General features: G+C 32.7%; 1 protein-coding gene across 1 annotated transcript in view; it reads left to right on the top strand.

Moving 5' to 3' along the window:
* The window catches only part of ADAM2 (ADAM metallopeptidase domain 2), a 166,493-nt gene that overhangs the window by 112,294 nt on the left and 40,744 nt on the right, over positions 1-13,455 (top strand). The window contains exons 15-16 of the mRNA XM_035003984.1: positions 4,883-4,988; positions 12,695-12,878. Of these exons, the coding sequence (XP_034859875.1) occupies positions 4,883-4,988; positions 12,695-12,878 (290 nt within the window). The remainder of the gene's footprint in view (positions 1-4,882; positions 4,989-12,694; positions 12,879-13,455) is intronic.

Here is a 13,455-nt window from a genome sequence, read left to right as displayed (position 1 = left end):
TCCTTTAGGTGTAGGGTTCAGTTGGGTATTTGAGACCTTTCTTGTTTCTTGAGAAAGGCTTGTATTGCTATATACTTTCCTCTTAGGACTGCCTTTGCTGCATCCCAAAGATTTTGAACAGTTGTGTTTTCATTTTCATTGGTTTCCATGAATTTTTTAAATTCTTCTTTAATTTCCTGGTTGACCCATTCACTCTTTAGTAGGATGCTCTTTAGCCTCCATGTATTTGAGTTTTTTCTGACTTTCCACTTGTGATTGAGTTCTAGTTTCAAAGCATTGTGGTCTGAAAATATGCAGGGAATGATCCCAATCTTTTGGTACTGGTTGAGACCTGATTTGTGACCTAGGATGTGATCGATTCTGGAGAATGTTCCATGGGCACTAGGGAAGAATGTATATTCCGTTGCTTTGGGATGGAATGTTCTGAATATATCTGTGAAGTCCATTTGGTCCAGTGTGTCATTTAAAGTCTTTATTTCCTTGTTGATCTTTTGCTTAGATGATCTGTCCATTTCAGTGAGGCGGGTGCTAAAGTCCCCCACTATTATTGTATTGTTGTTGATGTGTTTCTTTGCTTTTGTTATTAATTGCCTTATATAATTGGCTGCTCCCATGTTAGGGGCATAGATATTTGCAATTGTTAGATCTTCTTGTTGGATAGACCCTTTAAGTAGGATATAGTGTCCTTCCTCATCTCTTATTACAGTCTTTGATTTAAAATCTAATTTATCTGATATAAGGATTGCCACTCCAGCTCTCCTTTGGTGTCCATTAGCATGGTAAATGGTTTTCCACCCCCTCACTTTCAATCTGGGGGTGTCTTTGGTTCTAAAATGAGTCTCTTGCAGACAGCATATCAATGGGTCTTGTTTTTTTATCCAATCTGATAGCCTGTGTCTTTTGATTGGGGCATTTAGCCTATTTACATTCAGGGTAACTATTGAAAGATATGAATTTAGTGCCATTGTATTGCCTGTAAGGTGACTGTTACTGTATATTGTCTGTGTTCCTTTCTGGTCTATGTTGCTTTTAGGGTCTCTCTTTGCTTAGAGAACCCCTTTCAAGATTTCTTGTAGGGCTGGTTTTGTGTTTGCAAATTCCTTTAGTTTTTGTTTGTCCTAGAAGCTTTTTATCTCTCCTTGCATTTTCAATGACAGCTTAGCTGGATATAGTATTCTTGGCTGCATATTTTTCTCATTTAGTGCTCTGAATATATCCTGCCAGTCCTTTCTGGCCTGCCAGGTCTCTGTGGATAGCTCTGCTGCCAATCTAATGTTTCTACCATTGTAGGTTACATATCTCTTCTCCCAAGCCTTTTTCACGATTTTCTCTGTCTCTGAGACTCGTAAGTTTTACTGTGAGATGTCGGGGTGTTGACCTATTTTTATTCATTTTGAGAGGGGTTCTCTGTGCGTCCTGGATTTTGATGCCTGTTTCCTTCCCCAAATTAGGGAAGTTCTCTGCTATAATTTGCTCCAATATACCTTCTGCCCCTCTCTCTCTCTTTCTCCTTTCTGGGATCCCAATTATTCTAATGTTGTTTTGTCTTATGGTATCACTTATCTCTCAAATTCTGCCGTCGTGATCCAGTAGTTGTTTATCTCTTTTCTCAGCTTCTTTATTTTCCATCATTTTGTCTTCTATATCACTCATTCTCTCTTCTGCATCATTTTCCTAGCAGTTAGCACCCCCATTTTTTATTGCACCTCATTAATAGCCTTTTTGATTTCGACTTGGTTAGATTTTAGTTATTTTATTTCTCCAGAAAGGGTTTCTCTAATAACTTCTATGCTTTTTCCAAGCCTAGCTAGTATCTTTAAAATCATGATTCTGAACTCTAGGTCTGAAATCGTACTAATGTCCGCATTGAGTAGGTCTCTGGCAGTCGGTACTACTTCGTGTTCCTTTTGTTGAGGTGATTTTCCGTCTTGTCATTTTGTCCAGAGGAGAATAGATGAATGAGAGAATAAAATGCTAACAGGGTAACAACGTCCCCAGAAATAAACTCTAAACAATTCAGAAAAAACCTTCCAGAAAGTGGTCACTTTTCTGTTCAGAGAGTTTTTGCTATTCTTTTCTTCGATCTCCTGTTGCGTTTGTAGGTGTTCAGAATGGTTTGATCCCTATCCAGCTGAATTCCTGGGACCAGATGAAATCCAGGTCTCCTACTCCTCTGCCATCTTGCCCCACCCCCTAATTCTCATGTTTGTACATTCACTAATATACTTTTATTATTGGTTTTTAATTGAATTCCATGCTATTCAGAGAACATAATTCGTATGATTTCAATCCTTTTCAATTTCTTTAGACTGTCTTAACCTCACATATGCATGGAGAAGAATATGTATCTTGCTATTGTTGCATAGAGTGTTCTACAGATATCTGTTAGGTCTAGTTCTTTTTTAGTGTTTTAATTTTGTATTTCCTTACTGATTTATTTGTTCTGTCCATTATTGAAAGTAGACAAAAATAATACCTGATTTTTGTCAGGTATTATTTTTGTCTATTTCTTCTGCCAGTTGTTGTTATTTCATAGATTTTGGTGATTTCTTCTTAGGGAACACATTTATAACTAATATTTTCTTCACAGATTGACTCTCTTATCATTGTAAAAATTCTTTGGTTGACTTTAGTAATAATTTTTTTTCTTATACTGCATTTTTGTGATGTTGGTACAGGCACTCCAGTTTTCTTTGTGTTATTGCTCTGGGTTTTGTATTCCCTCATGATTGTGGATCACTATGCCTGGGATGGCATTTGTGCCTCAGCCTCTCCTACCAAATTCTAAGAGGGTTTTTTCTCCTTTGCCTAGTGTGTAGGAGTTGCTCAATTAATTTTTAGTTTTTTTGCGATGAAAGTTTTACATATGGAACTGAAGATTTGGTGTGTCCGTGGAGGAGGTAAGTTCAGAATCTTCCTACATTGCCATCTTGAATTAGAACTTCTATCCCCATTAGCATTTTAAAGATGTTACCCTGTTGTCATATGTTTTCCATATTTTCTAAAGAAAATCTGTCCAATTGTGTCTCTTTTCTCTTCGAGCCTTCAGGATTTTCCCTGTTTTTTTTTTTTACCAGTCTTCATATCATATGTTTGGATGTATTTGTGTATGTGTGTGTGCTTAATTTTTCTTAATGTTCTGTGAGTTTCTTGGAATTTGGTGTAAATACTATATTATTATACAGATTTTCATAAAATTTCAATTTACATTTAATTATCTCTCCATAAAATTACTTCAACATATTTATTTTTGATACTTTTCTTTCTTGCATATTTATATCCTTTATAATTAATTTTCATATATATGTATAGTTGTTCTCTTTCTCAACTATTTTAATATAGGTAGATATCTTTATCTTATATTTTTTCTTGAGTGATAAAAACATTTCTAGTTAAATTTTTTTCATATTCTTCAATCTTTGCTTTTTTGAATCCCTGCTTTCAGTCTAAAATGCTTTTTGTATAGATACTATTATTATCCATCTTTTTTTTTTTGTTAAGTGTATGAAATGACAGACTAACCACTTTAATTAAATCAGAAACTGATATGTATTAAGCTTTGGTTAGAGTTTAAATCAGTCTATCTAGTTCACTGTTGTTTCCATGGCGTAACTTTTCAGGGTTTTCAACTGAGAGTTGTTATTTTACTGAGACTCCTTCCCTTGGCAGATATGTAACCACAACACAGAAACTGCAGAAAAATCTACACTGCTTTATGGACGTCATCTCCTTATATCTTATTTTATTTTGTTATTTAAATTTTTTAAATTTAAAATCAATTCACATATAGTGTATTACCAGTTTCAGAAGTAGAGTTTAGTGATTCAACAGTTGTATATAACACCCAGTGCTCATTACATCCGTGCCCTCCTTAATGCCCATCACCCAGTTACCCTATCCCCCCACAGACCTCCCCTCCAGGAACCTTCAGTTTGTTTCCTATCATTAAGAATCCCTTATGGTTTAATCTCCTGCTCTTCACATGTTTAGAAGCAATAAAAAGCTTTGAGGGGAGAATAAACAATATGTTGAGGCCCCTTGGATCTTTAATTTTATTACTATAGTTATAAAGATCTTTCAACTTTGGCATACTTTTATGTCCACCATCAAAGGCCTGCTTCACTAGCTAAGTATATAATTTTGACTTCTCACCTGTAACCAGGCTTGCAAATGACCTCTGGGATAAAATAAACTGCTTATTTTCAGTTCACTAGAGCCTATAAGGAGTTTCAGCTGAGATCCTGATGTGTCCATTGTGGATCCTCTTAGGTGTGCCATTTTTCCTCAGCACCACAAAGCAGTGGCTAAATCTTCCTATCAAAGGTTTTTGGGTTAATCTTTCAACTATAGTAGAACTAATGGAGGTTATAATAAATAAACTGCTCTTTAAGTAGGTTAGCTCTTATGAGAATTGAACACATCATGTGCATGGATAAGATAGTGAATGTAAAAATTATGACTCCCCAGGATCTTTTGGTTTGAGGAAAATATGGTGAAAAAATAAGATATTAGTTTCATAGTTTGACTTGACTTCATTTCACTTGAAATAAAAAGACATTTATGCAAAATAGGTTCTTGACCAATAAGTTAAATTTTAGTTTCTTATACACTTATAGATATCTAGATTTACTAAAAATTAACAAAATGAACTGCACACCATGGTTAAATTTAAGGTATCTTTTTGGATAGTAGACAGGTGTCAATTTTTAAATATTTCATTGAAATGATTTTGTGAGATCTTAAATTTAGGTTTGTTTTCAATTTATGTTATGATCATATTTTCTACAATGTATTTTAGACCATTTCAGAATTTCAAATATATTCATAAATTATTTTAAATTAACATAAGCTCAATATGACTAACCACACATTTTTTTTTCAGATGCAGAATTTGGTCCTGAAGAGTGTTATTCTCACCTTAATTCTAAGGCTGATCAATCTGGGAACTGTGGTTCAGGTCCTTCAGGATACATACAGTGTAAAACTAAGTATGCTTTAAGAAATCTATGTGAGAAACTCATTTGTTGCTTTAAATTAGAAAATACCACCAGATAATTAAGCTTATGAGTAATCAGAATATTACTTGATTATGAAGTAAGACTATAAATTATAAATGTCTTTAATAGAATATTTTTACTGCTTTTTCTCAGATATTCACTTATCCTTTGTACCTTCCCACAGAGTGTTTAATTTATATAAGTACATTAAAAACAGACAGACTGATCATTCTTATTTTGCATTCTGTCATTTTAATTTTACAAAGAATGAGCATTCTTATAGTGATGAAATGACAATGCATGAATTTTTACTATCCATTAAGTAAAGCACTGTGTTTAAGAACATGTGCTCTATAGCCATACATCTTTGTTTCAAATCCTAATCCCACTGCTTACCTACTTGTGTGATATGTGCTTCATTTTCTAATATGTAGAATATGAATATTAATTCCACTAACACCATTGGGTGATGCCAATGTGGAATTTAGATACTCTATTGAGAGTATTTAGAGTGGGACTGACACATAGTATGCACTATATGAGAGTTAATTATTAAATATTATAATTAATATAAATATTAGAACTAGAATGTTACTAGTTATTAGAATGTTATTATAATATTTTATTTTGATATGATTTCAAAATTGGTTTGATAGTAAAAGTAAAAATTCTGTAAAACACTTCTAGCTTGCATGAATAGTACAGATTCCCCATATACCTTTACGCAGGTTTACCAATTGTTTACATTTTGCCCATTTGCTTTATCTTTCTGTTTTTTTCCAACTTTCCTGTCCTATCTTCAAAATGATTTTCCTAAGCCATTTGAAAGAATATTGAAAACTACCCTTCTTTACCCCTAAATAAATCATGTGTCTTTTCTGAGAATAAAGATATTTTCTTACATAACTATATTGTAGCTATGAAACATGGTTAGTATTAAAACTTACTTTAATTGTCTCAGTGAAGTATTTAGAGTTATTTTGCCTTTTTCAGGAACAAACCCAGTCATATATTTGCATTTAGTCATAATGTATTTTTAAGCTTTTATCTAGAAAATTTTCTTTGTTTTAATTTTTTTCCTTTTTCATAGGTCTTTTTTTTAATGCTATGGAGTAATTGTTTTAAAAATTTCCCTCAATTTGGTTTTGATGGATATTTTTCATAATTAGATTCATATTAAGCATTTTGGTATGATTACCACTGAAGTGATGTATACCTTAGTGGAATTTTAAAGGGTACATGGCATTTTTTCTCAATCTTGGATATTTTAGGCTAAATTATATTGAGACCATGGACATACTCTTTTCCTCTTCAAACTTTGACCCACTAGGTTTTAAAATCCATTGATGATTTTTAACTCCATTATTGACTCTGCCTGTAAGCTAGAAATGTACTGTAGGAAGTATTCCCTTCATCATGTTTGTTTGTTTACATATTTATATATATCAGTTCAGACTCAGCAATTGTTATTTTGTTCAATAGTATAGAACACACTACTGTTATTATTTATTCTGATTCTTTTTCAAATTGTCTCAGTTTTGGCTACTGAGAGTCTCTTTTATTTGGCCACAGCGGTTTTTTTCAAAAGTGTATATGACTCTGTAAGAACTTCCAAATTTTTCTAGCACAAACTGTTCTAGGCTCTTGTTATACTTTTCCTACCCTTACTCTGGATTCAGCTATTTATCCAAGTAGCCCATATACCTCTTAGTAGAGAATAATATTTAAAAAATAAAGATCTAGGCACAAGGTGTGCTTATTTCCACTGTCTTTAATTACCTCTAAGCCCTCTTACTCAATAGAGCTAGAACATACATGTACTATATGCACATATATGTATCACACAATTACTTATATGTTCATGTATATCTCTGTATTTAAAACATGAACTTAAAGTGATAATTTTATTTTGATTAAACACCACAAAGTGAATTTCAGTGCATTTATAAGTTGCCTTTTCATATGTTCCAGCTCAAAATACATATAAGTTGTTTCAAAATTTCTAAAATTGTGTTCACAAACTCCATATACTGACTAAAGAAAAACTTCTAGTTATCATGACTGTATTTTCCTTTAAATCATTGATAATTTTTATATTAGCTGCTATACAGTGCTTCTCTGCTAATTGCAATATTTAGGTCATTTTGACATTGGTATCTATTGATTTATTTGCTCCATGACTATGTCACATTTTATTCTTATGACATGTTTAGCAATTATTTTGACTCTATGTTGGATACAATGAACAATACATAATGGAAACTTTGCATTCATTTATGCCTTCTGAAAGCTATAGAGTTTTGTTATGGAAGGGATTTAACATAGCTGGACTCATACTATAAACAATACCTCTCTGTGAGCAGCAGGTGAAATATTATTTATTTCTTTATGCCTCTTAAGATGCTTCTGATGAACTCCCTGGAGTCTTCACTGCACATGCTCAGTTCAGTAGTCAGCCAGGATTTAGGATGAATTTTATGCACACTTTAATGTTGAGTAACTTTTAATTTCCAGTCACCTAATCGACATGAGGCCCATTTTTAGTTCTGCACTCTGATTATTCAAGCTAAGATATTGAATGTTCTGTATTGAATTAAAAATCCCAATCCACAATATCTCATGATTTAGTTCCCATTCTTAAGGCTCTATTGTCATATAATTCTTCCCTTTCTGGTTATATTCCATTGCCTTCTCTGTGTGTGTGTGTGTTTCAGATTAGAATTCTACCCTTACTGGAATCCACTTCAACCCACTCTTTGTAGAAATGATTTTAGATCAGGTTCTGTGTCAATGCCTTCCAGCCAAAAATCACAGGAACACACTCGTAGTTGAACAAGTTGGGTTTATTACATGTACCAATCAGTGGAATTATACTCTATGGGAAACTGTGCAACATCTTGGTTCCAGAGTTTTAGAAACTTTTTATAGGATTTGGGTTTGCATTAAGTGGTTTTCAACAGGATTTTAGGAAGTAGATCTTTCTTCTGAATTGGATATTTTCAGAAAGTGAAGGTAATTCTATGATTGGGTACCTCAATAAATCTTATATATGAAGAAGGAAGACTGGAAAGAAGTTAAAGTCATAATTGATAATGAGCAACAGTCACTCATATTAGCTGGATGAGAGGGATGTTTGATAATTTTGTTGTTTGGACGATGTTTATGTCTTGTCTCTTGGGACAATGTTTATGACATAGTTTATGGAGCAGGTTTGGCTTTTTCTTGCTCCATCATAGTCACAGAGTAACTTGATATTCCTAAATTGCTTATATTCAACAGTTAAGCATGATGATCTAGCTATAAGTGCAAGTCTGTTTATATCCACTCTAATGCCTTGCAATTAATACTTTCTCCTGAATGTCAAGAGCTGCTTTTCTCTTTTTCATTTTCCTTTTTTGCCCAAAAGCAGAAAAATTCAGACCATAGAAAATTGCCCTAAGATATCTCTATTTTCATCATTGCTGAGATTTTGCTGATTAGGAAGTTATTTTTGAGAACATGGTATATAGTTGGGCTGGTGTTTGTCTCCCCTGCCACTTTTGGTGTATGTAGGACAATTTGTTGAATCCTCTGATGTATCAGTGGGTGTGTGGTAGAATTTGAAACCTCCAAAACGATTCATAAGCTAAATAAAAATTTTATGACATAACTTATATTATCAATAGATGCTCACATTATCCATCAGACATAATTTTCAAGATACCCATTTTGTGAAAATACTGCATATACCTTAAATAATGTAAATAGTGATAACTCTACAGTATATAATTCATTTACTTTTGTTAATCTAACTTTAGCTCTTGAAATCTTAATTTTTAAAGTTTTTATTTAAACTCTAGTTAATATACAGTATATTAGTTTTAGGTATACAATTTAGTGATTCAACACTTATATACAACAACTGGTGCTCATCACAAGAAGTGCACTCCTTAATCATCATCACCTATTGAACCCATCTCCCTCCACTCACCTCCCCTGTGGTAACCATCATTTGTTCTCTATAGTTAAGTTCTTGGTTTTCCTCTCATATTTTTTTCTGCTATGCTCGTTTGCTTTGTTTCTTAATTTGCATATATGAGTGAAATCATATGGTAATTGTCTTTCACTGATTGACTTATTTCACTTAGCCTAATACTCTAGCTTGATCCACATCAGTGCAGATGGCAAGATTTCATTCTTTTTTATGGCTGAGTAATATTCTTTTTTTTTAAAGATTTTATTTATTTATTTGAGAGAGAGAATGAGATAGAGAGAGCATGAGAGGGGGGAGGGTCAGAGGGAGAAGCAGACTCCCCGCTGAGCAGGGAGCCCGATGCGGGACTCGATCCCGGGACTCCAGGATCATGACCTGAGCCGAAGGCAGTCGCTTAACCAACTGAGCCACCCAGGTGCCCTAATATTCTTTTATATATATAAGCAAGGGGAACAAAAGTAAAATATATACACATATAATATGTTAGCCATCTGTATATATTCTTTGGAAAAGTGTCTATTGTCTTCTGCCTATTTTTTAACCAGATTATTTGTTTTTTGAGTGTTGAATTGTATCAGTCTTTTATGTGTTTTGGATACTAACCCTTTATTGGATATGTCATTTGCAAACATCTTCTCCCATTATGAAGGTTGCCTTTAAGTTTTGTTGATGGTTTCCTTTGCTGTGCAGATTTTATTTTGCTGAAGTCCCCATATATATTTTTTTTTTTTTGCTTTTGTTCCTCTTGCCTCAGCAGACATATGTAGTTAGAAGTTGCTTGCCCAGTGTCAAGGAGGTTACTGCCTATTTTCTTCTCTAGGATTTTGATATTCCTGTCTCACATTTAGGTTTTTCATCCATTTTGAATTTGTTTTTGTGTATTACTGTGTAAGAAAGTGGTCCAGTTTCATTCTTCTGCATGTTGCTGTCCAGTTTTCCCAACACCATTCCTTAAAGAGACTGTCTTTTTCCCATTGGACATTCCTTCCTGCTTTGTTGAAGAATAATTGACCATATAATTGTGGGTTCATTTCTGGGTTTTCTATTCTGTTCTGTTGATTTATGTATGTATTTTTGTGCCAGTACCATACTGTTTGGATTACTTCAGCTTCATAATATAACTTGAAGTCCAGAATTGTGATGCCTCTAGCTTTTGCTTTTCTCTTTTAAGTTTGCTTAGGCTATTCGGGGTCTTTTGTGATTCCATACAAATTTTAGAATTGTTTGTTGTAGTTCTGTGAAAAATGCTGGTGGTATTTTGATAGGGATTGCTTTGAATGTGTAGATTGCTTTGGGTAATATAGACATTTTAACAATATTTGTTCTTCCAACCCATAAGCATGGAATGTTTTTCCGTTTCTTTGTGTCATCTTCAATTTCTTTCATCAGTGTTCTAGTTTTCAGAGTACAGGTCTTTTACCTTTTTGGTTAGGTTTATTCTTATGTATCTAATTATTTAAAGTGCAATTGTAAATGGGATTGAATCTTTATTTTCTCTTTCTGCTGCTTCATTATTTTTGTATAGAAATGTGACTTTCTGTACATTGATTTTGTATCCTGTGATTTTACTGAATTTGAGTATTAGTATATCAGTGTTTTGGAGTCTCAGGTCTTTTCTATACAGTATCATGTCATCTGCAAATAGTGAAAGTTTTATTTCTTCCTTGCTGATTTAGATGGCTTTTCTTTGTTTCTCTTTTTCTTTCTCTCTTTCTTCCTTTATTTTTCTTCTCTTCTCTTTCCTCCTCCTCCTCCTCCTTCTTCTTCTTTTTTTTTTTTTTGGCTGATTGCTGTGGCTAGACTTCCAGTACTACGTTAAATAACAGTGTTGAGAGTGGGCATCTCTGTATTGTTCCTGACTGTAGAAAAGAAAAGCTCTAAGTTTTTCCCCCATTGAGAATGATATTAGCTGTGGGTTTTTCATAAATGGCCTTGATTATGTTGAGGTATTTTCCCTCTAATCCTACTTCGTTGAGGGTTTTTATCATGAATGGATGTTGTAGTTTGTTGAGTGCTTTTTTTTCTGCATCTATTGAAATGATCATATGGTTCTTTTCCTTTCTTTTACTAATGTGGTGTTTTACACTGATTGATTTCTCACTTTCTGTAAATATTTGTGTAGAATTATTTTTTCTTTATTCATTTCATAGAATTTATCACTAGAGCCATGTGGCTTTGGGCGTTTCTTTGTAATTGGGGAGCACGTTTAGATTCTAGGCAAATTTAAAGTTTTCACTGTGTTACTTCCCATCAGTCCTTCTCAGGTCCCTCTAGCATGTGCATGTAACCTCCCTGTCAGCTAGGGTTGTGATATAAGGAGAGTTTTATCACTACCCTTTATGGAGCTATTATTTCCAGGATCATGCCTTTAGTTTCTGTCTGATCTATCACTAACCCCAATTGGGATCTCAACCTTGGGCTCACAGTACTTCTGGTTTTACATTCTTTTCCTACCTTATTTGTTACTTTTATTTGAAGTGATGATGGGTGAGATTTTTTGTCCTCTTCACCAAATCTAGAACCACTCCTCTGACATTTAATTTAAAGGTTTTCATGGCCAGCCCTGTCCTGGTAAAATAACAGCATCAACTGATCTGGGACAGGGCATAGGAGCAGACTCAGCAAAAAAAACCCACACCTCCCACTATTCTTACTTGATTTTATGGCAGCTTTTCATAAATGATTCTCACTTTTTTGTTTGTTTTGATCAGTTTTTATAGCCCTGAAATGGTTGTTTTGACAAATTTGACCAGTTTTATATTTGTTTTGGGGGTAGATGATTTAAATATATCTTCTCTCTCTCATATAGATTTATCAGCACAATGTTCTTGGTTCTGTCTAACTTAACACAAAATCTAGCACTGATCCATCATGATAAATACTGTCATTTAACTAGGAATAAAAAGGGACTTCCTCAATCTGATAAAGTTATATACATTTTGTACTTCTGCAAGCTTCCATCTACTATAAGTTCCTTTCAGTGTGAAGAACTTGGTTTATATTTTCTTTAGTTCAAGACTGCTGGTGACAAATTTTCTTAAATATTGTCGGAAAATGCCGTGTTTAATTTTGAAAGATAGTTTCTCTGCATATAGAGTGGGAAGACAATTTGTTTCTTTTTTGAGTCTGTCATTCAATAATCTTCTGGTCATTGTATTTCTTAGAAAGTCAATCGTAAATTTTATTATTGCTCTTTTGTTTTTAATGCTTTTTTATATTCTCATTACTTTTATTACTTTTTCTGTATTTTACAGCACTATCCTTATGATGTATCTTTCATGGTTTTATTTTAATATTTATTGTGTAGAATGTTTTTGGAATGTGGGTCTCAATGTCTTGTCTATTTGGAACCCATAATTCTGAGAGTAGGTATTATGTTTGAACAATTGAAAAGAAAATCCAATGAGACTGGTAATTAGATGAACTTTACCAATTTTTAAAAATGGAATAAACTTGGAACTGCTTCTCTTTAAAAATCAAAAAAAGTGAAGGAATTATTACCAAAAGTGATCAGGCTAACTGGGAAGTAGTTAAAATTATTAAAATATTCAGTTATTTTTAACAATGCAGGCAAGGCCTTTATACTTTTTGTTATTTTACAGTAAATTTCATGCATCTTTTTGCAAGCCTTAAATGCTTTACCTAAATCTTTTTGCTTTATAAATGATATTCTAATATTTCTTTTTATTGAAGTCTAATGATTTCATTTATTCATAAATTATAGGGATCTGATGTGTGGAAAATTAATATGTCAATATAAAAAAGAAGAAATAATTCAAATTCCAAATGCTACTGCTATTTATGCAAATATAAATGGACACATCTGTGTTGCTTTGGATTTTCCACAAGGTTTTAGAAATGGTGAAATGATGTGGGTAAAAGAAGGAACTGTTTGTGGGGTTAATAAGGTATGTGGCCTTTTGTTAAATTCCTAATATTTATTTTATTTTATCCCTAATATTTTTACTCTATTTACTCTATTTTCAAATGCATGTTTAATAATTTTCTCATAATTTAATTGCACATTTGATTTCAAAAATAAAAAAAACTTTAAAAATAAGAAAAAATTTAATTTGCATTCACACACAGATTATTTTGCTATGAATATTTTATTGGCTATTTCATACTTTATTCATGGAAATTATGCATATTCACTGAATTGAGAATCATACTGTTTATTCTCTGTATTTTATTAACCTGTCTCATATTACATAGATAGTACTAATGCCATAAGTTATCTTTTCCTATAATTACTTTAAAATAGCTGTTAAAATAATATACACTCATTTTTGTGATGAAAATAATAAACACACTAAAGCAAAAGTCTTTCAAAGGCCCATACCTGAGATGTAACTACTCTCCATTTTCATGAATCTTCCAACAAACCTTTATTTATATACCCATATACACAAATATAGATACGTATTATACTAACTATATTATATATATATATATATATATATATATATATATATATATATATAT

The sequence above is a fragment of the Mirounga leonina genome, unplaced genomic scaffold, assembly GCF_011800145.1.
Source record: "Mirounga leonina isolate KUSES-001 unplaced genomic scaffold, KU_Mleo_1.0 Mir_128, whole genome shotgun sequence".
NCBI classification, from domain to species: Eukaryota; Metazoa; Chordata; class Mammalia; order Carnivora; family Phocidae; genus Mirounga; species Mirounga leonina.
Note: the sequence above shows the minus strand (reverse complement) of the source record. Positions and strands in the feature narration are given on the sequence as shown.